The sequence below is a fragment of the Citrus sinensis genome, chromosome 1, assembly GCF_022201045.2.
Source record: "Citrus sinensis cultivar Valencia sweet orange chromosome 1, DVS_A1.0, whole genome shotgun sequence".
NCBI lineage: Eukaryota > Viridiplantae > Streptophyta > Magnoliopsida > Sapindales > Rutaceae > Citrus > Citrus sinensis.
Window position 1 is genome coordinate 1,697,840 of NC_068556.1, and position 26,427 is coordinate 1,724,266.

Sequence of the window (26,427 nt, forward strand, 5' to 3'; positions counted from 1 at the left end):
CTGCTTACTGCTTAAGAGAATCTCACTACTCAAAGTTCAAAATTTGTCGGCAGAGAGAAAAAAACTTTCATATTTTACCATGCAACCAAACGTGAGTGTCGTTTTTGTTTTTGTTTTTTTTTCTTTTGTTTTTTTTTGTTGTTGGTTATTATTATTATTATTATTATTTCCAAGGAAAAGGACGCCCATAATAAACTCAATAATTCGAGAATAGGGAGAATTGTAAAAACTAACCTCACCATCACTAGTTAATCTCGAAAGGCAGAATTGGAGAGTGTTGATTTTAACATGTTTTTTGGCATATGGGTTAATTAAGCAGCATATGGAGAATATGGGATTACTTGAGGGGTTTGATTAAATACTATTCGAGCTTTAGATTCTAAATTTCTAATCACGTTTGTTTTATTTTTTTAAAAAAAGCAAGAAAAGTGAAAGTGCATTATTGTACGTGGAAGCGGTTTCGTTCATCTTTTGTGAATAATTAACAACGTACCCTTTCTTCATCACGAAGCACTGCTTTCATGCAAGATTTCTGATTTTAAGTTTATTCCTTCTTAAGTTTCTTTTTTTGGGAAGAATGCAGACTTGATTCACGAGAAATGCCGACACGTAAAATGAAAATAAAATATAACAATATATGCGCACGCAGCATCTGCGTTCGCCGATCACGATGGGACTCAAACCCACCATCTCCCGCTCCGGAGGCGAGCGCCTTATCCATTAGGCCACGCGATCAGCTGTGGCCGTGTCGGTGGCAAATTTCTTTATTTCCTATAAATTCATCATTTTGATCACACTAAGTGCCTGTTTGGTATGGCTTATTTAAGAGCCATAAGTGCTTATTTAGTCGTATAAGCACTTTTTAAAATTTTTTATAGTGTTTGGCTATTTTTTTAATAGAGTTTTTTTAGCTTAAATAAACTAATTTACCTCTACTAGTAAAAGCCTAAAATTTGAGCTTTTGGGAGTAGAGACTATAGAGCTTTTCTAAAAATATATAATATAAAAAATATCACACAGTTTAATGGTTCAAAAATATTTTTTTTATTGACAACCAAACACCCAATGATTTTTTGTCCAAAAGCTCTATTGGTATAAACTCTACTGCTATAAACTCTACTGTTATAAGCTCTATTTAATAAGTTGTACCAAACGGAGCCTAAAGCATCTTATAGTTTAATAATAAAGTCAGGCTGGCATTAGTAACACAGTCCTTAATCAATGTCAAATCGAGGGAAAAAAAAATTGGGAAGCATGGCATTATCATATTTAACGCCTTGTGAATTCTTAAATGGATAACATTATTTTTTATTACTTTTTTTTGACGATGAGGATTTTGCATTACTTCTTTTGTTATCTTATTAAAAAGAAATTAGAATACATCATTGTTCGGTTTACCGACCGCCTTCACTTTTAGTTGAAAATTTTTATTTTTTAAAATTAATTAACTTTTAACTTTGTAATTTTTTTTTGCGTATGACTCTCTCAACTTATTATATATTATGAATTGTACAATAAAAAAAAAATGTACAGTCAAAATAAAAGATCAAAGTATTGTAAAAACCTAAAAAAAAAAAAAATTCATTTAAAAGTGACATGCATTATGTACCAAACATGTTACTTCGGGGGTACACCTGGTCAATTATATCATACTTTTATATGCATTTGGTTATCGCCTGTAATATTTAACGGAGGCCTTTGACTTCCCAATATGGGTTAAAATATTAACCGCCCTGCCGATACCGTACCCAACACGGGACCCATCTCTTGACAACCGGATCAACGGCTGAATGAAACTCCTCCGCGGCGCATAACTATCACCGTAAACCGTACGCACAGCACTGATGCTATTGTACAAAATAGAGCTCGCACACCAGCGCACGCGCGCGCCCAATGAAAACTCACAACTCGCTGGCATTAATAGCTTAATTGTCTTCTTATCTAAAGTTTCAGACAAGCAAGGAAAGCACGAAAACTCAGCACCCCCCGACACTTTCGGTAAAATAGCTGCCCCTTACCAAATCGCAAGTCCCATCAACGCTCCAGATCGTTCCACGTCAATAGGTACCCAATCCCCGGTATTTAAATCCACCATCCCATTTTTTTTTTAAATAAACCCCAACACCCACCCACGCCCACCTTCTCTCTGACCTCTTTCTGTCCTCCACACTAAAACGAAAGAAAAAGAATCTAGAAGCCTAAACTCACCTCAGCTTTGAGTCAAAACGACGCCGGTTAACTCACCGGCGTGTCTCTCTTCTCCACAGATCTAAACGGTATATTCAAAAGCTTCTCAGTTCTAGCGACCACCTAGTTAATGCTAATTAAGCACTCTTGAGCTTAATTAATCACTCAATCTCAACTGTTTAAACGAACCAAACCATAACCGTTTTGATCTTTACTCAGTTGAAAAAAGAACTTGTTCAAGTTTCAAAGAATCAACGGTAGAGATGTCGACGAGCACTATTCGAAAAGCGATCGGGGCCGTTAAGGACCAGACGAGCATAGGCTTAGCGAAAGTGGCGAGCAACCTGGCGCCGGAGCTGGAAGTCGCGATAGTCAAAGCCACGAGCCACGACGACGATCCGGCTGACGAGAAATACATTCGCGAGATCTTGAGCTTGACCTCGTATTCTCGCGGCTACGTGCACGCATGCATGACGGCTGTGTCGAAGCGTCTGGGGAAGACGCGCGACTGGCTCGTGGCTATCAAGACGCTCATGCTGATTCACCGGCTCCTGAACGACGGCGATCCGGTGTTTCAAGAGGAGATCTTGTACGCGACGAGGAGAGGAACGCGGCTTTTGAACATGTCCGATTTCAGAGACGAGGCTCACTCGAGCTCGTGGGACCACTCTGCTTTTGTAAGAACTTATGCTATGTATTTAGATCAGAGACTTGAATTGATTTTGTTTGATAAAAAGAGTGGCTCTAAGTCTGGTTCTAGTCATAATAATGGATTTGGATCTAGAGATAGGGATGATTTTCGATCACCGCCACCTAGACCTTCTGAGTATAATTATGGGGACTCTAGAATTGATACTGGTTACGGGAATTATGGGATGACGAGGAGATCTAGATCTTATGGTGATGTGAGTGAGGCTGCAGGTGGGCGGGAGGAGAAAAGAGTGGTGACTCCGTTGAGGGAAATGAAGCCGGAGAGGATATTTGGGAAAATGGGGCATTTGCAGAGACTCTTGGATCGGTTCTTGTCGTGTAGACCTACTGGTTTGGCTAAGAATAATAGGATTGTGTTGATTGCGCTGTATCCGATGGTTAAGGAGAGTTTTCAGATTTATGCTGATATTTGTGAGGTTTTAGCTGTGTTACTTGATAAATTTTTTGATATGGAGTATACGGATTGTGTTAAGGCCTTTGATGCATATACGAGTTCTGCGAAGCAAATTGACGAGCTGATTGCATTTTATAATTGGTGTAAGGATACTGGTGTGATGAGATCCTCTGAGTATCCTGATGTTCAGAGGATTACAAGCAAGTTGTTAGAGACTTTGGAGGAGTTTGTGAGGGATAGAGCCAAGAGGCCCAAGAGTCCGGAGAGGAAAGAAATTGAGGCCCCTCCTGTTCAGGAGCCGGTACAAGATATGAATGAGATAAAGGCATTGCCTCCTCCAGAGGATCACACTCCTCCCCCTCCACCAGAACCTGAGCCTGAGCCTGAGCCTCAGAAGCCGCAAGTGACTGAAGATTTGGTGAACTTGAGGGATGATGGGATTACAGCAGATGATCAAGGGAACAAGTTTGCCTTGGCTTTGTTTAATGGCCCCGCAGCTAATAATGGCAATGGATCATGGGAAGCATTCCCATCAAATGGGGAGCCTCAGGTGACTTCAGCCTGGCAGAACCCGGCCGCTGAGCCTGGTAAGGAAGATTGGGAATTGGCATTGGTTGAGACAGCCAGTCATTTGTCACATCAGAAAGCAGCATTGGGCGGCGGCCTTGATCCTTTGCTGTTGACTGGCATGTACGAACAGGGAATGGTGAGGCAACATGTGAGCACTACCCAATTGAGCGGTGGAAGTGCAAGTAGTGTTGCACTGCCGGGGACAGGGAAAACACCGGTTTTAGCTCTCCCGGCTCCAGATGGGACAGTCCAGGCAGTGAATCAGGACCCATTTGCAGCATCGTTGAGCATTCCACCTCCTTCGTATGTGCAAATGGCTGAAATGGAGAAGAAACAGGTTTTGCTAGTGCACGAACAGCAAGTATGGCAGCAATACTCTAGAGAAGGAATGCAAGGCCAAGCTAGTTTGGCCAAGATCACTGGCACTGGATACTACAATGCAGGTCCTATGCCCATGATGCCATATGGAATGCCACCAGTCAATGGGATGGGACCACCGGCAGGGTATCACTACACTCCCTACTGATTTTTCTCTTTGTTTATCTTTGTATTTTGAGTTAATGATTTCTTTTATTATATGATATGACGTTTAACTTGCAATTTGTGCATGATTCATGAAAATGGGGGTAAGAGAGAAGGGGAGTCTGCTCATGAGATTAATGACTGGGGATTTTGATTCTGGGAGATTTGTAATCCACTTGTGATGTCTCTTGTGCTTTGTAATATTAGATTTTTTTTTTTTGTTTGGGACTTCTCTACATTTATCTGATTATTGTTTTAAAACGGGAAACTAGTTTGAATTTTGATAGTAACATCAATTCCATAGCATTGATGAGGATGTGTTTCATATTTTCTTTAGTGGTATTCATTTTGCACCATAGCCGGTGATGGCTTCTGCAACATTGCCTGCCTTTAAAGTTTGATTTTTGCCGTTTCTTGTCATGTCCCATTGCTTCTAGAAAGAAAGAGTAATCCTTCTAATATTGTAAATTATGGTCAAAGGTTGTATCTTTTATTAGGTTGTTATATATATATATATATATATATATATATATATATATACACGTGCACACACACACCCACACCCACGATGAACCAATAATCTATTGATTTAGGTGACGCGCTTGACCTGGCACGATGGATTAGTTGGACTCGTGAAAAATTGTGTCTGACTAGGTGCGCTACTAATCCATTTTAAATCCAAATTTGGATAGAAAACTGAAAATAGTCTTTTGTGTAGGAGATAATTTGACATTAGAGGGGAAAAACAGACCTGGTTAGTTAAAACCACAAGGCAACGAAGACAAAATATTTTAATTGATGATATAAAGAGTCTTCTTGAGTTGGATGACTTAAATCTTAAATATCCATTAATGCCAACGCCGAAAAAAAGTAGAAATTTATTCTAATTTAGATACAAAACTCCAAATGAACAGGAGAAATGACCGAAAATGACTTTATATCTCTTATAATCATTGGATTATATATCCTAATTAAACCAAAATCCAAATTAGAAGTCTTAGCTTGTGGATCCCAGCTGAATATATAAATATAAAGACAATAACTTTTAGCCAAAACTTCAGGATTAGCCACTCAAGAACAACAAGAAGAACAAACTCTGAAGTGACTGCAAGTTGTTTTTCTCAAAGTGGGCAGCAGATGCCTCTTTTTATTCAGAGTAATTTATCATGGAATTGGAGACACCTTGGGTCGATTATTATTATTTTTTTTTTAAAAAAAGAAAAAGGCACCGCTGAGATGCTTTCTGTTGCCACGGTGTTTTCATGGTGGCCGTTTATTATTACTGTTTTAGTTAAGTCCTCTACAGGTCTACTCTACTTTTGATTCTTCATATAATTTGCTGCTCTTATTTATCACTGAAAATGAAAATACGTGAGTATTTTCATTTGACGTGGAAAAAATTAGTGGTCTTGATCAGCTCAAGTTTCACGATTGGCAATGAATCAATTTTATGATCCAGCTGTTTTCAGCTCGGATGAAAAGAAATTTATTGTCTTGTTTTGGTGACGGTTGAAAGCAACCATCCATAGAACAAGGTCCACGTGATCTCTCGGTCAACCCCATCAAAGCATTTTCAGTCGTCAATCGGTTCCATCCATCAGGGACAAGCACAAGCTTCCTCCTTGCATCGGCTCTAAAAACATACGCGGCTTGCAAGTTTTTTCTTGTTGAATATGGGGACTGGAGCTGATGGTAAATTCCCCACGGGCCTACAAGATTTCTTTGAGAAATTAGAAAGCGGAAACATATGCTATTCTGTGGCCACATTCGAAAATAAAGGCATCACCATCATCACCATTCAGTGGCCATTTGTTTTTTTTTTTTTTTTTTTCATTTGTGCCTTTTACTTTAATGGTCTCATTATGTTGAATCATTTCATTGCCACTCAGCATACATTCGTTCGCCTTTTCAACGGAATCTGAGGCTGTCTCAATTATTTGGATAATGAAACTTCTGGGAATCTGAGTGGTGTTTTTTTTTTTTAAATAGATATAAAGTTTGCTCGTTTGTGAACTGTATAATGCAAAATACCAGCCTGGAAATGTATATTTTAATTTTATTACGGGCCACCGACGCTTCTCCCTCCCCATCTTGTAAATTGGTCAATATTTTAATTATCACATCACCTTTGCCATTTGGTAATGTCACAGTCGATATATTTATACCCCAAAAACTTTGCTTCTTAGGACCAAAAAGAAATATTACTTTTTACACTATTTCCACGAGTGCACATAAATGATATTTGAACTTCTTCTCACGTGTATGCGGGGGGGGGGGGGGGGGGGGGGGGAAGCGGGTTTCAGGTGCTTCCCATTTTTTATTCGTATGTGCTTAAGGTGAAAACTCTGAATCACATGATTCTAATGTATGCTTTCAACTGAAGAAACATTAATAAAGCTAGTCGACGAAGACTTGTACCAAAGACAATGGTTGAGAACTAGGGGAATTAAATGCAAATTAATGGTAATAAATGTCAGTCGAACTCATTTGAGAGGTCAACTTGATATCGTGGGGGGCCGAGGGCAGGTCACCTGTCGCACCAATCCTCGTGCAGTTGGCGACTCGTTTTCAATCAAACTTTCAAATTGCTTTCATTTACTCCGAGGCCCAAAATCAAAATTGTATAGATGCGGTCCAATTTTGCACGCAAACCGTTTAATACTTGGGCCCAGATTGATCGACAAATCGCAGCAGATTGACCCACAAGTTCAGAAGCTCGCTTAGCAAATTACAATTTACGACAAGCGACCCATAACAATACTTGGGCCTACTTAATAATCAAAGGTTTTGTAGCCCATATTTACGCGGCCCGTGATGCACGAATATTTTAACCCGTCGGGGTCTCCATCTATGTATAAAATAATCAGAGCTTTTAAATGATAAGAAGAGAAAAGATGTGCGGGGGAAATAAAAATGGACATGGATGATTAAAGCAGGACCAACTTGGCCAATTATTAAATGAGAAAATTCAAGACTCTTTGCTAAAAAGGCTAAGCCACCACCTACTCTGACCAGCAAAAATATTACGTGTTTCGAATTTTAGTATTCACTTTTTATATAATTAATGGAATTGATGGGTAGGTAGACACTAGATATTGCTGGCTCGGACGGGCTCACCACTCACGAGTCACCGGTCGGTAGTCAACTGACCAGACCAAATCAGCAATGAACACCTTTACTCTGACAACAGAACTGAACTGATATTAAAAAATTAAAATCAGACTCGTCAATTGGTGTTTTGACCTTTTCAGTTTGACCACGCCTTGATTTAATTAATATTCAGAATTCATAAAGTCAAGTCTGGTGATGTATTATTGTATAGATTACTAACGCACCCAATGCATGCACCACACCTGTCCTGCGTATGGAGAAAAAGCATGCAATTGTTTTTGTTTGGTAGCTAGCTAACCAATCAGGAGCTGGCTAAGTTGGATCTGTATGTTACAGAATCTGTAACTTAGCCAGCTCCTATTGGTACAGAGCATACGATGATAATTTAAAATGCACAGTTTTCAAATATGAGAAGTCGAAGTCAAACTCAAGCGAACCTCCAGCTCCGTGCATGTGGCTTTTACTGATGTAAAATTGACAGTGATATTGAATATACAAACAAATATGTGATGTGTGTGTAATCCGACAAATAATAAAAAAAAGAAGCACACCCTCGGCTATGTTTGATTGATACCCACCAGTGGCTTCAATAGAATTCCCAGGCTTGTTCGGTTTCAGTCACGAACCCCTTATGATTGATCGTCGATCAGGTAACCTGCACATGTATGTGCACACGTGGACGTCAATAAATGGATCATAATTTGATGCGACGTGTGATGGATACCACACAATGCAGCAATAAAACTGGGCTCTGACTTTGATGAGTGGTCGCTCTTTCCAATTCGAGTCATTTTCAATCCTTCAATATATCCCCTTCATTTCTCTATTTCCTCTCCTTTTCTTTTCTTTCTTTTTTTTTTTTTTTTCCAAGTCTTAAAATGTGAAAAACAAACGGGACTTAATCTTGATGGTCTGCATACTTTATCATCTAAATTGATTGAGAAATGCATCATAAGAAGCACCGCAAAAACTGGAGCCTAGTCTTGATTTGTTAAAGTTAAAGCCAAATCTAAAAATTCACTTCAAAAGAAATGAAAAAATAATAAGTACTCCCACACGTAGAGAAAAACTTAAATCCTCGACTCCAAAATAAAGATAGGAGGTATTCAATAATTTCATATTTACTAATATGGGTTCATAACCTATTTAATAATTTTAAAAAAAAACTATATCACTTGCTGAGAAAATATAAAAAATACAGGGACCTCAACGATAATCCCCTTTCAACAATTAACAGAATGAGATACGACAAAGCCACTGGGTTTTGTATCCCAGCACTTCCATTTAACTTTCCCTTAAAAGAAGGTAAATTTACAACAATGCCATCCTTGAACCCTCATCCTGATCCTTGAAAATGAAATCATTTGCTATACTCAACAACCGTTGAATCGAGCCCCTAGAAAACTTCCTGGCAAACAAAAATGGGTGATGCCGCTCCCTCAAGGTCGAATCAGAGCCGTTGGTTCCATCATCACCGTACCTCGGCCTACCATTCCTCAGCCTCATTATCAACTCCGGCCCCACATCGGACTCCTGGTACTCGCGCGGGTGACCGTCTATGTTCACACTCCAGTCCACGTGGGTGAGCGTGGCGGGCACACACCCTCTGGGGTCTCGCATGTGCAGAAGGGTAGGAAAGTAATTCTCCTCCGGGTAACAACTGCCCCTGCGCTCGTACTCGCACGGTTTATCGAACTTGTCCCAAATCCTCCTGTCGCTAACGACAAGCCTCGCGTGCTTACGTGTCAAGACCCAGAACTGGGACCCAATCCTAAAATCCTCCAACTTCACTTCCGGTAACATGGCGTTGTCCCCACGCGCTGCCCATCTGTCGTACTGTCCAGGCTCGTCCTTGAGAACCTCAACGAAACTCTTCTCGGAATTTACCAGCGTTCTGTACGTGAAGTCGAACGGATGAATGGGGATGCAAGACGGAGATAGAAGGGCAAACATGTAATTACCGGGATCGCGGAGGAGAGCGTGGGCGAGAAGCCGACGCGCGGCGGAACTGAGAGTCGGGGTGAAACGGAGGGTTGGTTTAGAGGGAATGACGCGGCGGGAAAACACGCCTGAAAACGGCGGGTCGTATTTGAAAGTGGGGTCCGCATGGACGTAAATGTTGTAAAGATTCGTATTACTTCGGTTGAAGTAAAGCTGCCAAAGTGGCGCCAAAGGAAGAGGGGTAGTGGTAAGGAACAAGAATGCCACTTTCTTAGTCCCCGTGGGGGTATTCTTCGTACGCGCTGCTGCGAGTGGAAGCAATGACCCATCGTCCTTCGGAATTCGTATCGGCGGTGGGGGTTTCGGTTTCCGGGATAAAAGGGTTTCACCGGCGGCGCGAGTGGTGGTCTTAGCGGTGGTGGCGGCGGGGCTGTTAATTGTGAAGATGATGGCAAAAGGTAAGCAAAGAAGTAAAGCACAAAACAAAGAGAGCGGGGATGGCGACAGCATTTTCTTTTGCTTTTTTTTTATATTAAATTTTATCTGTTGAGTACGGCGAGAAAGTGCTAGAGATAGAATCTAAGATATGAATTTTATTGATTTACAGCGAGAGAAAGCAAGTGGGATTTGGTGATTTTTGGTTTCCATCTTGTGTAATAGAATTTTGATTTACAAATTTAAAATGTTACTATATATATAGAGAGAGAGAGAGAGAGAGAGAGAGATATATATAATTAATTATAGAAATAATGTACAGGCATGAGAGTTGTCACTTAGTAATATACTAATATCGTAAGGTTTTGAGATAGAGATGAACCACAGCCGTTGGATTGAGGCTTGATGGTCTGTGTGTAATTGAGATCATCAAAAAAGAGATTGCTGTTGTGGGATAGATATGAGAGTTACAAGTGTAATGCATTCAAACAGTAGGGCTTTAGAGAATTAGCACTTTATACTGTTTTGTTATGAGTTTTAGGATTTACAATGTGAAGGGCTCACATGTACTTTCGTGTACATGCAAACTCAACGATACTTAACTGAACAATATATGTTTTTCTTGCCACCATGTATTTGCTAATCACGTTGCGTATTTTAAAACGTGAATTATTTTAGGTTAAATGATGTTCTTTAAGCATAGTTATTATTATTATTATTATTCTAAACAATTATGTGTCATCTCTAATTTCTAACTATATTTTCACATTGTCTTATAACATCTTACTGTAACAACAGTGTCCGAAATGATCAGATTGTATTGTACACCTATTTCACGGTTCTGTTAGCTAGTGGCAACGGCAGTACTCATAAATCCAAACGCCCTTACCGTCCTCAACGAATCCAATTATGCATGCGACTTTTTGCAAATGTGAATATGTGAATGAGAATAGGGATGGCGAAATCTGAATTTGGATTCGGATTCGGATGTAAATAATATCTACATCTGTACTATGGTTTTAGGATCTGGATGCGGGTGATATCTATACGAATTATGGATATTTTAAGTATGTGGATTTGCACAATTAAAATATTTATTTATAAATTTACAATATTTTACCTATTTAAAAGATTTTAAAAAAATCATCCAATACTAAACAAATCTAAAATAATTATTAATAACATTCTCAGTTAATAAAACCACAAATGAAAAATCTAAAAAAATATAAAATATTGAACAAATCTAAAATAATGCTTATGGGTACTTGAGTGTATTCTAACGCTTATCGCAATGTATTTTTAGTTTAGGGTTTGTGTTGTTTTATATATATTCTATTTTTTTTATTTAAAAAAATGTGTGGATCTAGATATCCAATTTTCTCGACAAAAGTGCATCCAATTTTGTGAGGATACTTAATTTGTACTTTCGGATCCACATTTTTTGGTTTGTGGATTCTCTTGCCCTCCCTAAATAAGAATGCATGACAGTAGGAATAATTAAGTTAGAGTCCTTTTTTTTATATAATGGTTATAATCTATAAATATATTCTAATACGAGATCAGCTAGAGCTATACATTTATGTTATACCTTAAAGTTTACCAAGACCAGTTTAGAAATCTACTCCTACTAATGATATTAAGCTGTGTTAAATTGATTGAACCTTATTCAAAGTACACATCTTCGACATATGTATTTTGAATGTTTCAATTATTAATAAGGAGTTCAATTTTCTCTATATGTAGATAGTTTTTAGTGTGAGAGAATGGTATGTTTATTGAGAAATTGAGTTTTATTGCAGTTTAAATGTGAGGAAAATGCTAGTGATTGTAATAAATATTTACATTGTGGATTCTTTAGAGTCATTGCTAAAAGCAAGGGATGATATATGTTGATCCAATCCATGTTACACAAGGAAAGAAAGGGTGATATTGATAATGTCAGCTAATGGAAAATCTTGAAGGTGCTGGACGACCAAACCACTATAAAGAAGATTGTCGGAATGGAGCAAGTCAACAAGTAGCTCTAAATCACTAAATGGAGACGTTGATAGTGTCAGCTAACAATATGCCTCTTTTCTTCATGAGAGATTGGTTTATCCTTTTGATTGTGCAACATAAAGGGATATGTTGCTACTAATAAGTCCACAAGATTTGCACACAAGACATGTTTTAATATTTATGCAAAGTGTGTGGTAGAATTTTTATGTTGATAGTTGAGGACTCTCATGGAAGCCAAACACGATTTGTAACATATTCAGTAATGTGATTTATATGTACCAAATATGTGTACTCTGGATAAGGATTCTTGATGTAGAGAATTATAGCTACTATATAGAGGATAAGATTTTAACCACAGTATAGTGTTTCTCATAAGTCTTATGTGAGTGTGGTTTTGGTGGACATGACATGATTATTTAGATATACGATGGATCATATTTCATCACCTAATTTAAAAACTCACCTAGGTGGAGATTATTAGAAAACATATCTCATTTTGTCAATAAGTATTTGTATCCTAATTGTTAGGAGATTTCCTATGATATTTTTTAATTCAGGAAGATTATCATTTAAGGAATAAGTAATTTTCTTTTAGGATTTAGATTATTGAATAAGGAATACAATTTGTATAAGGAAACAAATACTTCCCTTACAAGAAATGATAACTATATATAAGAAGGTTAGGTTCACTTATTAATAAGGAGTTAAGTTTTCCTTATGAGTAGACAACTTTTAGTGTGAGAGAAGTGGTAGATCCATTGAGAAATTGAGTGTTATTGACATTTTAGGTATGAGAAAGATATTAGAGTGATTGTAATTATTTTTTTACAAAGTATATCTTTTTTTCTCATCATCTTTGGCTGTCGTAATTTTTCTACGGCGTAAGAATCTCTAATATAAATTATTGTGTTGTATGATTGACTTCATTTTTCATCTATATTTTTAGTTTATTATTTATCAAATCTTTTTATTTACAAGATCTTGGGTGGGATTAAAAATCCCTAACAATTTTCTATACGAAGAACCTTCCATCAGCGCCCATAACTTTTTTATCAAACAAAAAATACAGCCAAATTAATAATTAGACCTGCCTAAAGCAAGCCAAATTCAACTTGTTTCTATCGATAATAACCAGCATATTATTTGCTCCATGAAAATCTTATGACCAAATAATGGGAGAAAATTTGGTGATTTTTTAAACTAAAAGTGGTCAATTAATCCAAATTGAAGATTAGTTAGAGTATATGCTTTTTATTTATGATTTTATCCTACAAGTAGATTAGAGTTTATATGATTTTTCTCTATAACTTCAACAGTTTGACACTTTCACTCTGGATTTTCATCCTATATTTAGTCTATAGCTCCTATGTTCACAACTTCACATTTATAATTTTTGGTCAATTTTGCCTTAGCCTAGTTACAATAAGATGTTACACCGAGTCATTTTCTTGTTCGAATGCTCACATGCAAATTGGGAACAGATCTTGTACGTGATGGTGTGTGTCAGTGTGTGGCAGTTTTCATTGGTGGCCGTTGAACCTTACAGTAAAACTGCACTCGTAACATCGAGTTCCTTCACATATTCTCAAAATATAAATCTGAGAATGATATTTATTGATAAGACAATGTGAAATAATCGTTAGAAATTAGCCATAATGATTCATCAGTCACTAATTTTATTTATTTTTTACTTCACAAGTTCACTTTTTGAATCGTAGGCTATTAAAGAAAGTTCGAATGAAATTCAATTTTTAAAGTGCTTTTGGATTAATTTAAAAATAACCTGAATTTGGTTGTACTATAATTTAAAAAAAAAAATTTGGAACATTTCCCCCCTGTGACTTAATTAAGTTACCGTTTATATCAATACAATATTACAATATACAATTTGTAAGTCTAAACTTAAGGGCTTTTTGAGGAAGTAATGATGCTGATTTATAAATTCTTCTGAGGGAGTAATATAATATTTTCATAACACAAAAGGATGTAAGTATAAACTAATTTATCATTTAGGATTATTGTTGGAAAGTTCAAAAGTAATTTTAAAAAATTAAAAATTAATTTTAATATTTTGGTATTTTTTTTCAAAGTCACCCAATCATTGATACAATTCCACATACACCCTCACATGTAACATATAAAACCAAAATTATCCATACTCAATTAAGAAATAAAATTAGTAAATTTATGGAGAATTTATATAGTTGTTATTATCAATCATTTTGAGATAAAAAATAATTATTATTTTTTTTTGTTGCTAGTTGTGTGTGGGTGTGTGTGGGTGGTCAACATTATATCTATCTTAATCATCTTCATTATTGTAGAAATTTGACAATAAAAATTACTAAACATATATAACTGCTTTTAAAATTCACAACATTTTTAAAAATAAAATTTATTAAACACTAAACTAATTCTTTTGTTATAGCTGATTATTTTTTTAGTATGGCTCCTCAAAAATTATTTTAAATGTTATATAAGTTTTATGCTCTTACATAATATAGTTGCTTAGAAAAAAATTGTTCTTTTTACAAACTTGATGATGATAAATACTTGGAATCTCACACGATTGTACCTTCTCAAACTATTTCTTTTTAAGAACCCAAAAAAAAAAAAAAACAAAATGAAACAAAAGGCTTTAGACACTTGATAGATCTTAAAGTACTTTTTCTACATTTGCCTAACCAGACCCCCCAGGATGACTTGATTGATCCTAAGATAAACACCAAATTTTCTACAGTCTTTTCGTCCAAAAAACTCTCAGCTTTGCCTATAAACCAACTTTCCTTTTTGGCTCTTTCTCTTGAAACTAAGGGAGCTCTGTCCTCGACAACCTTTTTTTTTGTTTTGAAATATTTTTATCATTTCATTACATGCAAATGTCTAAAATCTTCTTATATGGGGTTTTTTTTATAGAATTATTTTCTTAAATTCGAAGCTTTTTAGGTTTAACATCTAGAAAATCCAATTATGAAATTTGATCTCTACGATTTAGTTACTATATCAATTAAAAATAAATAAATTGGTGATGTGGTGCTTAATAGGTTTCTCGGATGGTGCTCTAATTGACCATCGTCGAGGATTTTCAAGTGCTTGTTCTCTACCTCACTAAACTCTAGTAAGGTTTCTATGTTTAATCACAAGTTTGTGACAACAAATTATTGCATATCGGTTTTGTTTAATTTATGACGTATAATTATAGTCAAACAACTAAGAGAAGAGGAGAGGTGAATTGCGATAAAAGTTTCTCCAATAATAATCACAATCCAAAACTCTAGGCACCAAATTCAACAATAATAACTATAAGCTTGTCAAGAAATAATAATAATAATTATAACTATAACAATTAATATAAAGAGATTAGGGTAGAGAAAACAAACATAATGAGTTTTCCGTGGTTTAGTAAACCCACCCACCCACTAGCACAAGCACATAGAGAGTATATATATGCCTTCGAGTGATTTAAGTTTGAGTATTTCACTAACTAAGCCTTATATATCAAGGTTTCAAAATGAGTACAATTGACTTCAAATGTATCAATAAATCTTTACAATCTTGAGACAATCTCACTTCTTTTTATCCAAATGTTTCCCACACTTACAGCCTCTCGTTTTTAAAGATAGAAATGATTCATGCAAGATCAAACTCCTCACAAGAGCATATAAGTAAATTATAACTCAACAATGAATTTTAATATACATAAATAAGCAAATAAAAGATCAACGATGCTTAGAACGATCAAGTTTAAGCTCAATAATAATTGTGAAATGGTTAAAGTCGGCTTTTTATTGATGGATCAAGAAATTAGCTGTTACTTTTTTCAAAATAAGACATTCAGTACACAAATAGATCATCAATAATTATGAAGGGAATAACCATTTGTTGATGTGGGCATGTTGTTGTGGAAAATTTTTTGAAAATTTAAGCTCAGAACAGATCACCGTTAAAAATAAGTGGATTATTATTTCAAAACCAACACTAGTGGAATGTCTGCTAATTCGGAGGCGGAAGACCGCTTGGCTAATTTAACAATTTTTGAAATTTTATATTTTTGCACCAAAGCTTTCAAAAATTATATATTATTTTAAGATGTTATAAAACCTTTCAAATAGGTCCTGTTCTAAAATTTCAACGATATTTATATAATTTCAAGATTTTTAAAACTCTTCAAATTAGTCCATATACTGGATAAGTAATCACTTTGATAAAAACAATTAATTTCTTCTTTTTTTTCTAGTGTAAAAACTTTACAATATGAAAACAAAGAGAGATGTTCTTAATGCTCAATAATGCACAAATTTAATTATGGTAGTTTTACAAGAAATGTCATAAGAAATATTTGTTGTCCTCTTAATCTTCATAACATCCATATTAAATTACTGAGAAATACGAAAGCGGAAGCGTACCTGAATCCATGGTGATTCGTAGTGGTTCTTGAGTGTAGGAGATGGACTTCCAATCTTTTCTTTTTCTTGAGTTTAGAATTCTCTTTGAGAGGATTAGAGAATTACAAAAGATTATTCGAGAGATTGGGGACCATAACCCCTTTTTATATAAATATCGTGACTATTAGTTTTCTTTTAGAAAAGCCAACAGTCACGTATTTATGATAATAATCACTTCAGCCCCTCATTAAAGTGATGATTAAATTCTGGTATCTATGCATTTAATCCACAATAATTATACCCTTAACTATTTAATGAACTTCAATTAGATCACTTAATTCTTGGCTTATTAAATAATAGCACACACATTTTATTTATTTCATGTGTGGCCCCAAATATATTAGATTAATATAAAATTAATCTAACAATATTACCTAAGATAATATTTTTTATACTTGTCCTTAACTTGATGAGATTTATTCGTAAATGGTTGAACTTAATCTCACATAGACAATATTTGTCCTTCAAGAGCCAGAGAGATTGAAATAATATGTTTTCTATTTTATCCTTAATATATAGTTTGTTATCATCAAATCAAGATTTATAAAACCCTCCTTAAAACAGTAGCTCAAGCGTTGCCCATCTACGCGATGAATGTTTACCTTCTGCCTATGGAGCTTTGTAAAGAGTTAGAGCGGATGATGAACTCCTTCTGGTGGGGCAGAAAAGGACCGGGCAGTGGAGGTATCATATGGATGAAATGGGAGAGAATGTGTAAACCAAAGACTCATGGGGGCATAGGATTTAAAAGATTGCATGCGTTCAATGTTGCAATGCTTGGTAAACAAGGCTGGCGCCTCCTAACCAACCCCAATACTCTGGTTGCTCGCCTTTTCAAGGCTAGATACTACCCCCACACATCGTTTGTGGAGGCTCGTCTGGGTTGCAACCCTAGTTATGTCTGGCGCTCTATTTTGACCGCCCATCCAGCCATTATTCAAGGAAGTCGTATTCAGATCGGAGGGGGCCGGCAAACTGTTATCGGAAATGATCCTTGGCTGCCAGACAAGGACAATGGTCTCATCTCCTCGACTATTCCAGCAAATATCACCTCTGCAACAGTTGATAGTCTCATGGTGCCTAACCAGCGCAAATGGGACTATGATGTGGTGACCGACATTTTCAACCGTAGGGATCGTGACCTTATTTTCCGAATCCCTCTCGGCTCAAGGCGGGATGTTGACACCTGGTATTGGTTGCCTGACTCCAAAGGTCTGTACACATTTAGAAGCTACTATAGAATGCTAGATACAAAGCTCTCTCCCCCCTGCAGCAATGCTTGGCGTAAACTATGGCAGCTCCCCGTTCCTGCAAAAGTAAAGAACTTCCTTTGGAGAGCTATGGCCAATGTCACCCCAACTTCAGATAACCTGCTGCAGCGTCGAGTTGAGGTACAATCGCTATGCCCTATTTGTCACTCTTCCTCGGAATCTATTTTTCATATCCTGGTGACTTGCCATTTTGCTAAATCTTGCTGGATTTCCTCTGTAATTGGCTTCAATGGGACTTGTTTGAACTTTGCTCAATGGCTGGAGGAGTTGTTTGGTCGCTGTAATCTTGATGATTGTAGTTTGGCTGCTATGATTTGTTGGGGCTTGTGGTTAAATAGGAATAACAAGGTTTGGAAAGGTGTTAATGGGAGGATCCAGTCGGTGTTGAATGTGGCTGGTCAAAGTTTATTCTTTTGGCAGCAAGCTCGTAAGAGTGATTTTTATCCCCCTCCAGTGCCTGTTTCTTTAGGCCATGGTTCTGTTTGCTGGGAAAAGCCTAGTTCTGGGTGGCACAAATGCAATGTTGATGCTGCTCTAGTTAGATCAAGAGGATTGATCAGCTTTGGGGCTGTAATTCGTTCAGCAGGAGGTGCTTTCATAGCAGCAAAAAGCGGCATCCTCCCTGGTAGTTTTGACCCTCGTGAAGCTGAAGCTTTAGGAGTTAAGGAGGCTCTCAACTAGCTTAAGGATTTCCCTTTTAAATCTGTTGTGCTAGAAATGGATAGCTTGCTAGTTTTTAATGCTTTACATGATAAGCTTGATTATCCAAACGGGTTTGGCTCTATTATTGCTGATTGTAGAGCCTTGGTTCAGTCCTTAGGAGAAGTGGCGTTCTCTTTTGTTCGTAGATCTGCGAACTCCGCTGCCCACACTGTTGCTCGGGTGGGGAGTTCTATGTCAGGTTCGAGAGAGTGGAGTTTTGTTCCTCCTCCCTGGTTATGTGATTCCTTGGCTGTTTAAATGAATTTGCTTCCTTTCAAAAAAAAAACATTGTATAGCTGTGCTATAAATTTGAATCAAATTTGATTTATATTTGTCACATGTGTATGGTATTACTAAAGACATTTTATTATTATTAATAATAATACTGAGTTTAATATTTAGTTTTTTCAAACCTCATATTCACCTGAAATTCGAACGGTAATGAGCAAGGGCAATTGGGAAACCACCCGGCTTAATCCCTGGTAGCAAGTGGGCATAAAAGCCAAGATCGACACCCGTTTCCTCCCAATAATGCATCATTGAGTCATCGCATGGTACACAGGAACTCAAATCAATCTTATCACCATGCGTTTTTCACACACACACCAAAAAAAAAAAAAAAAAAAAAATTCTTATCTTTATGCAATGATGTGATGTTGCAGACCACTACCACATTATTCATCAAATGAAACAAATTTTTCAAACCCAGTAGACTTTTTCAACATTCACCTTCGCTCTTAGGCAAAGAATTAACATTACAACTATAAATCAATCACTCAGATGAACGCTGCGTGAATATTTGGGATATATGTATATATAAAATATGTTTTTTTATCCAAAAAAAGATGTAAGGATGTTGATGTTTTAACTCTTCTCACCATCTCTGCTGCTTCTGTTGTCCCTTCACTTTTGTTTAAATATTTGTGCCATAAATTTGTGAAACAGTGAGAGCATTGAGTAGAGGTTGGGGTTTGCTTAGATCCACCGACAGTGACAACATTATCAATTCTTTTCCCCATAACCACAACATCTATGTATGGCCGGGAGTAAAGTTATAAAAATATAAAAAGGAAGAGCCAAAAGCAAATGTTAAAAAGGAGGGGAAAAAAAAAAAAAAGTGAAGAGAGAGAGACTCCTAGGGCTAGGGGAAGAGGGCATGTGGATGAGTGGGGGACACACCAAACTCTGAAATTATTGAGCTTGTGACTGAGAAGAAAAGAAAAAAAAAATAGAAAAAGCAAAGAAGCAAGACCCTAGACCCTAGCGCTAACATTATTATTATTATTATTTTATTTATTTTTTCTTTGGCTTTTTACTAGAAGTACTGTATGCTCTGCTCTTACAGTGAGAGGTCACAGCTTCACAAGCAGGTTAAAAGGAAAGCCAAAAGCAGTAGACAGAGGGCACCACGGTGTTTTCTTTTCTTCAACTTCGCTTTCTCTTTTAAGAAACAGAGTTCTCTTTGAAATCTTGAAGATGCCTAGACCAGGGCCAAGACCTTACGAATGTGTAAGAAGAGCATGGCATAGTGAAAGGCACCAGCCCATGAGGGGTTCTCTCATCCAAGAAATTTTCAGGTCACCATTTATTTATTTGCTAATTTTGATTTTGATTTTTTTTTAAATGGGTGTATGTTTGTTATGCATTTTGTCACTAATTTTTTTCCCCTTTTTTTTGATTAAGAGTCGTGAATGAGATACATAGCGAAGCTACCAAGAAGAACAAGGAATGGCAAGAGAAGCTTCCTGTTGTTGTCTTGAAATCAGAAGAAATTATGTACTCCAAAGCCAACTCCGAGGTTTGTATTTCCCTTTAGCATCTGTAAATCAAAATTTGACTGCTCACCCTTGATTTATTTAATGATATTTTGGAGGAGAAAACCAGAAAGGCAACATTTTGATGTATTTTAGATGCAAAAGTTTGTTTTATTTTTCTTTCAACAAGCAGAGGATTATGAAATGTTCTTGGATTTGGTTCTGTTAATTTCTCAAGCTCATATATTGCATTTTTATTCTGTAATAGGCTGAATATATGGACCTTAAAACACTTTTGGACCGAACAAACGATGCCATTAACACGATTATTCGACTTGATGAGAGTACTGAAACTGGAGAGCTACTTCCTCCTTGTATTGAAGGTACCCATATTTTATTTTTTATTTTTTTGTGGGGGGGGGGGGGTCGTCTAAACTTCTGCTCTGCATATCTCCACGCTTTTTATTTGTACTTTGTAATGATCTTCTTGGCTTAAGTTTGGTCGGTTTCTGTCAATTACAGGCTTAGTTTTTGTATGTGATATAAATCTTTGTTGTGTCGCAAATAGTACTCTTCTGAAATGTGAGTACTACGTATGTGATCCTTCTTTTATGATATTTGTCATTTGTTAGCTGCTCTCAATTTGGGTTGTATGCCAAGAAGAACATCGAGGAGCCAGAGAAATAATAATCCAAGGTGTTACCTTAACACTGGCATTCAAGAGCCCAGCAATGTAGAGAATGTTCCTCAAGGAAATCACTTGGTTCAGTCACAGGGCATGGCTCCTTATTGCTCATTTATGAAACAAACAATGAGTGCAACTCAAAACCTTGTTTTCCAGAACATCAATGGTTGTGCTAACAAACTTCCCTTTGCATCTCAGAATGTCCCTCCATCTGGTAACAAACAATGCTTTTCTCTGGAAAATTATCCTGCTGCACCTTCTGCTTACCCTTTATATTATGGAACTTGCTTCAAATTTGAAGAAATCCCTCCTGGGCTTGAAAATTTTCCCAACCCAACTTCTAAAAATACTCAAAGATATATCAAGGATACTCCTGATAACCCACAAGACATTGGCTGTGATCTGTCACTTCGGCTGGGTCCTTTCTCAGTTCCCTGCCCAAGTTTTGAACATAATCAGCAAGAACAGGTTAAAGAGGTGGGTTCTCGTTCTCAAGAGGTGAACAAGATCGGTGATTTGGTACCGCAATTGAATAAACAATTACTCTTTGTTTCTAAAACCAATGATAATTACCCATTAGAGGCATGTTCAAGTCAGTGGAGTGTTGAGGGTGATGTAGATACAAATATGAGAAAGCGAAAGGTAGTTTCTGCTCAATCTTTGGAAGATGAGTATTTTGGTTGGCAGCCAAAGCTTCCAGGTAGCCGGTTAACTGGCCGAAGGAAAAGTATGAAAAGTGCCGGTTCATAGACTGACTTTTGCTGCAGTATGTTGATTCAAATTCCTGACATTACTTGTTGAAGATTCATTACTGAAGCTCATTGGATCTTGTTATACTTACTGGTTATGTATGCTTGAGTTGCTTGTTTCTGTTTGAACAATATCTGATGTAAATATTAACTGAGCTTGAACTAGGCAATGTAAGTTATGTGGAAGTAACTGAAGAAATTTATGATCTGAATGTATAGAGATATGTTGTGTCTTGCGTATTGCTGCTTGTAGAACTTATCATGTTTGTAGCGCTATGATGGCTCTTAGTTTAGCAAAGCAAACACTTTGCATGAGGATATTCCTAAAGGCTGAGTTTATTGGAAAACAGTTAGGCTTGGGATGCAGAAAGTAATGCCAAGATTGTCTCTTAACCAAACCTCAAATATTGCCATTAGAAGGAAAAAGAATAACCATAACGAGTCATTTGACCTGGGGTCCGCAGATCCCGGATCACATTAACAAGTGGAGAAAGATGATTAATGAAAAACTGGATAGTCTTTGTATATGTTAGTGGGGGACAATGAGGTGGTTATTCCTCACCAAAATCTTACATTATCTCAAGTCAATATGCTTGAGGGGGCCACGTTGTGTGGACCTTTTTCTACTTGGTCTGATTAGGAAGGAAGAAAAGTGATTAATGGATGGCTGGGCTTTTTGTTTGTTTAATGTCGCTGATGACTGCGTACTTGTTTCGCTAAATTATCAGCGGATTGTGGGGTCAGATTCTGATCTTTCTTGGTTTCAATCTGTTTCCGGTTGCAAAATATGGACCATCTTTGTTTTTATACCAAGTAGATTTGGCATAAAGGGTGTAAGAGCGATGGAGAAAAAAATACGGATGGATAAGATTCAAAAGCACTCAAAAGAGTTTAAGCAAGTTCCTTTTTAATTGTTTTACCATGTCACTTGGGATCGCGGGACCCTCAGGAAGACAAAGCACCAAAAACGTATTGTGCTGAACCGGAGGAATATTTGTGCGAAGCAAAGACTATTGATCAGATCTTTTGAATGTGTAGATCGTTTTTCACTTCCTTTCAAGAAATTTGAATCTTTTACATACTACAAATCTTTGTTCGTGTTAATAGTTAAGACATAAACAACATGTACACAATTTATATATACAACTAATCTACAGAAGTCAGTTTGATTCTTCACTGGAGAAGAGGGCGAAATTTGAAGAAATTGCAGGAGAAGAAAACGATGATGTTGTAGCAGATGAAGAACAAGAGCTATAATGGAAATCAATTTGTAATCTCTTGTGAAGACAAATAGTCGAAACTTTACCTTTTTTCTCTTCAACCTCGAGTTCCCCAAGTGGTATGGCAGCGAGAAATCTTTTAATGTACTCTTTACAACACTCCTTCCCACTGCAAATCAACTCTTCACTTCCCACCTCTTTGCAGCTAGCAGCCTTCTCTTCCTCAGCCTTAGCGGATTCCTTGGAACCAGTCTCTTCTTTCAGATCTTTCCCACTGCTAATCAACTCTTCACTTTCCACCTCTTTGCAGCTAGCAGCCTTCCCTTCCTCATCCTTGGCCGATTCCTTGGAACCAGCATCTTCTTTCGGAACTTTCCCAGTGCAAATCGTCTCTTCACTTTCCACCTCTTTGCAGCTAGCAGCTTTCTCTTCCTCAGCCTTGGCTGATTCCTCAGAACCAGCCTCTTCTTTCGGAAGTTTCCCATACATCATACTTGAATCATCAAATTTCAATATGTATGCCTGATTGCATCCCTCAAAGAGCCTTTCACCTAATGAGTCAATAATGTAGCACGCATTTGCCTCAACCTTCAGCACAAAAAAATGATCATTCCAACTCACTATATAAACCCCAGCAGCTGGTTGCTGGCAATCTCTAGAATGGTTGTTGATTTCATTCCATATCTCATCGAAAGACATGGCTCCCTTCAAAGATTCAAACTTTTCCGGGCTAAAAAATCCAGTAAAAGACTTGTCCGGAAAGACAGTTATAGGGTGAATGCCAGCTTCTAGAACAGTTTCAAGATCAAAATGCCTATCGGGGAAGAAATTGGTGTATGTTTCGTTGTTACAAAGCATTCGCCAGTCGGAGGAACCTTGTGCTATGAGTTTATCGTACTCTTGTTTCGTTGGCATGAAGTCTTGGTTTGAATGAAGCCAGTGAGCAACGACCGCAACCAGGGCTGTGCAGGCGCTCTCACCGGCCGCCTTCTCGCTCCGTTGATCAAACGAAGCTAAGAAGACGTTAGCTTTCAGCTTTGTTTGCCCATCTCTGCTGATTAGTTCTTTCATTTCCCATTTACCACAATCATTTTCCGAAGAAGTTTCTGTGGCCTCTGTATTCTGCAATATCCAAAAATGAATATTGTTCTTCTTCACTAATTGATGTTCCAATATTTGTATTCAGCTTAGGCTAATGATTCTGGAAGGGTCAGGGACTAATTCGAAACAAGGGATCAATCTTTCAACTACAACTATTCCGTTTCTTTTATAAAATAAAACTATAGGGATAAATTGATAATTTTCGGAAACAACCCAAAAATTACTTATTTAGGGCCAATTCTAAAATAATCCAGATAACTTTTCTTGTTTTAGCCACAAAAAAAAAGACATTTTTAACAATAAAACCCCTAAATAAGCTAGCTTTTATTTTTCATTATCTTTCAAAACACTCTCTCTCTCTTTTTTTTTTTTTTAACCCCTAATAAAGTATAAGTTATTCTAATAAAGCGAATCTAGCTAAATTTGAGTCATTTTCGTAAATTTCCCTATCCCTATTATTATTAAAAGAGAAGAATACACAAGAGCACACGTACTTGTAAGGCGCCGGATATGATAGAGTCAGCGGTGGGGGAGATGTTGAGTTGGCGATCAACATCAGCCTCCACGTCATCATTGACCTGATTATCACTGCTTTTTTTAATCAACGGCTCTCCTTTCTTCTTTGACTGCCTGAAACTCAAACGCCTTCTCTTCCAGGAAAGTAACCCGTCCTTTCTGACCGGGTCAGCCTGAGTCTCCGACCCAGAAGACGACGAACCCAAGTCGGTCCCCGAACTCACCTCTACATGGCCATTGTCATTTGTAATGCCAGACGAGCCATCTGAGTCAGCTGCCGCTAACTCGTCCGACTCACAAGAACTCGCTTGCTGGTCGCTTTTAGTTTTCTTCTTTTTCTTCTTGTAGCCCGTGAACCCCATTACCTTTCTAAAGAACGCGTCACTTCTCTCCGACTCAACAACGGCCGTGTTTTGAACAGGTCCTGGTGATGGTGATGATAACTCATTAAAATTCCTCGCCTCCGCAAACCTCACGCTTATCTGAGTAACACACAACAATGTAGGTCCCACCAAAATTAATTAACAAATTAATTACCAATTAAAGAAAGATTAATTAAATGAGAAATTGAATATTACCAGAAGTGTGGCATCGGCAGGTGCCGCGCCGGCCACTTTTGAAGTGACAGGAAGCTTTCTTTCGACCTCCGATTCCATGTTCGCAGCCATTTCTGCTAAATTTATCGAAGCTTTTCCCCAGATCGCCATTTTATTAGTCTTTGATTCAGCGCTTTCTCTCTGTACATTAATTAACTAATCAAAATAAAGTAATATCTTCAGTTATTATGAATCAGAAATTAAAAAAAAAAAAACTTACGTATAGGACAGAAAATGAAACGTGCCACGGACAAAGGGAACCGTCTTTGGACACGACTGAGAAGTCACAAATGCTCTCAAATTCATCGTCCCATTCGACTGATACGTCGCCGTTTTTAAAAATTCTTTCACTGGTAGAGTTTCTAATCTGCTTCGATCGATAAAACGGAACAAATGAAGACTTGGGTCCGTTCCATTTCATTTGAACAATCATTGACTTTTCAATTTCATCATCGTCTTTGCAAAATCCTTCGAGCTTCAATGGCTTCACCTTCACGTGGAACCTCTTTGTTCCCACAGCTGGCGGCCTTTGTGACCAATACTTCCTCATGATCTTTCGATCTCTAATTTCTTCTCAAAAATGTAACAGAGAGCGAGAGAGTATATGCTATATTTGAGAAATTTTATTTGATTCTTAAATAAAAAAAAATAAAAAAAAAAACGTGTTGGTAATAAAAGACTTTTTTCTAAATGTGGGAAGTGACAGCGAAAGGAGGTGACAGCCAGGCCAGGCCGTGTTTCTCCGTGTGATCAGCCAACTGAACTACTGAAGCTTCAAAAACATGAAAAACCTCACGTGACTTCGACGCGAGTTCTTGTCTTTGTCTTACGTGGCGATTGGTTATTGGCTTGATGACTCTGAAACTGCGGGATGGTGTGCGATGTTAACGTCACCAAAGGTTTTGAGGAAGTGACATGTGGATGCGCGTAAGTTAAGGTGCTGGGACAACACAAACTTGAAGGATTCGGTTTTTAATCTGACTTGGCTTGAGTATTGCCTCGTTTACGTGATTCAATAAATTTAACACGTGCACGTGCCTAAATGCCCTCGATATTTGCTGGTCGGAGATTGGGACATTTAACATGTTTTTTTCGCTAATATTGCTGTACTTGCGTTTTCTAGAACTTTTTTTTTCTCTTTATTTTTTTTTCCATCTAATTCAGTAATGTTTAAGGAAAAAGCTACTTCTCCTGACTCGCGCCCCGATTCAAGTCCCGAATTGAAACTCACCGTTTTGATTAAAATGAAAATGCACCGTTTTGAATGAAGCCATTCACCATTTTGAATGAAGCTTAAACTCACTATTTTCATTCAATTCACAACTACAATTGTAAATCTACAATCTCAAACCCTCAAGTTCTCCAGCCATAATTGTGAGCGGTCTTCGGCCACTACCTACCACCACCATCGCTCACAACTCATAGCCATCACATGAGCCACAGATCACAAACCAACTCAAGATTCAAGTAAAATAAACGTTAAAGAACCAATACGTTATTTTATGCCAAAACCTATGTA

General features: G+C 37.3%; 4 protein-coding genes and 1 non-coding gene across 5 annotated transcripts; 2 read left to right on the plus strand and 3 right to left on the minus strand.

The window, feature by feature from the left end:
- Positions 1-662: 662 nt before the first annotated feature.
- On the minus strand, positions 663-735 carry TRNAR-CCG (transfer RNA arginine (anticodon CCG)). The gene has a single exon. It is a non-coding gene; the product is annotated as a tRNA-Arg (tRNA).
- A 1,253-nt stretch (positions 736-1,988) lies between these two features.
- LOC102624234 (probable clathrin assembly protein At4g32285) lies at positions 1,989-4,711 on the plus strand. Its single transcript, XM_006483309.4, has one exon. The coding sequence runs from the start codon at positions 2,451-2,453 to the stop codon at positions 4,386-4,388; it is 1,938 nt and encodes a 645-aa protein (XP_006483372.1). The 5' UTR covers positions 1,989-2,450; the 3' UTR covers positions 4,389-4,711.
- A 3,462-nt stretch (positions 4,712-8,173) lies between these two features.
- LOC102622386 (glycosyltransferase BC10) lies at positions 8,174-10,393 on the minus strand. The gene has a single exon (XM_006483648.3). It carries the CDS (start codon positions 9,944-9,946, stop codon positions 8,807-8,809), a length of 1,140 nt encoding a protein of 379 aa, XP_006483711.1. The 5' UTR covers positions 9,947-10,393; the 3' UTR covers positions 8,174-8,806.
- Positions 10,394-19,007: 8,614 nt separating this feature from the next.
- On the plus strand, positions 19,008-21,713 carry LOC102623950 (uncharacterized). The gene is made up of 4 exons (XM_006483308.4): positions 19,008-19,864; positions 19,971-20,085; positions 20,310-20,424; positions 20,674-21,713. The coding sequence occupies exons 1-4, from the start codon at positions 19,764-19,766 to the stop codon at positions 21,474-21,476; spliced, it is 1,134 nt and encodes a 377-aa protein (XP_006483371.1). The 5' UTR covers positions 19,008-19,763; the 3' UTR covers positions 21,477-21,713.
- Positions 21,714-22,494: 781 nt separating this feature from the next.
- LOC102623657 (uncharacterized) lies at positions 22,495-25,561 on the minus strand. Its single transcript, XM_006483307.4, has 4 exons — positions 25,129-25,561; positions 24,891-25,049; positions 24,291-24,794; positions 22,495-23,817 (listed from the first exon to the last, which is right to left on the minus strand). Exons 1-4 carry the CDS (start codon positions 25,456-25,458, stop codon positions 22,636-22,638), a joined length of 2,175 nt encoding a protein of 724 aa, XP_006483370.1. The 5' UTR covers positions 25,459-25,561; the 3' UTR covers positions 22,495-22,635.
- Between the last annotated feature and the right edge of the window lie 866 nt (positions 25,562-26,427).

Excerpts from the sequence above, each read along its gene's own strand:
- LOC102622386 (XM_006483648.3), bottom strand. The coding sequence starts at position 9,946 with ATGCTGTCGCCATCCCCGCTCTCTTTGTTTTGTGCTTTACTTCTTTGC.
- LOC102623950 (XM_006483308.4), top strand. The coding sequence starts at position 19,764 with ATGCCTAGACCAGGGCCAAGACCTTACGAATGTGTAAGAAGAGCATGG. Across the intron at positions 19,865-19,970 it reads CTCATCCAAGAAATTTTCAG|AGTCGTGAATGAGATACATA; the intron begins GTCACCATTTAT and ends TTTTTGATTAAG. Across the intron at positions 20,425-20,673 it reads ACTTCCTCCTTGTATTGAAG|CTGCTCTCAATTTGGGTTGT; the intron begins GTACCCATATTT and ends GTCATTTGTTAG.
- LOC102623657 (XM_006483307.4), bottom strand. The coding sequence starts at position 25,458 with ATGAGGAAGTATTGGTCACAAAGGCCGCCAGCTGTGGGAACAAAGAGG. Across the intron at positions 25,050-25,128 it reads TTTCATTTTCTGTCCTATAC|AGAGAAAGCGCTGAATCAAA; the intron begins GTAAGTTTTTTT and ends ATTAATGTACAG. Across the intron at positions 23,818-24,290 it reads TCATATCCGGCGCCTTACAA|AATACAGAGGCCACAGAAAC; the intron begins GTACGTGTGCTC and ends TGGATATTGCAG.
- LOC102624234 (XM_006483309.4), top strand. The coding sequence starts at position 2,451 with ATGTCGACGAGCACTATTCGAAAAGCGATCGGGGCCGTTAAGGACCAG.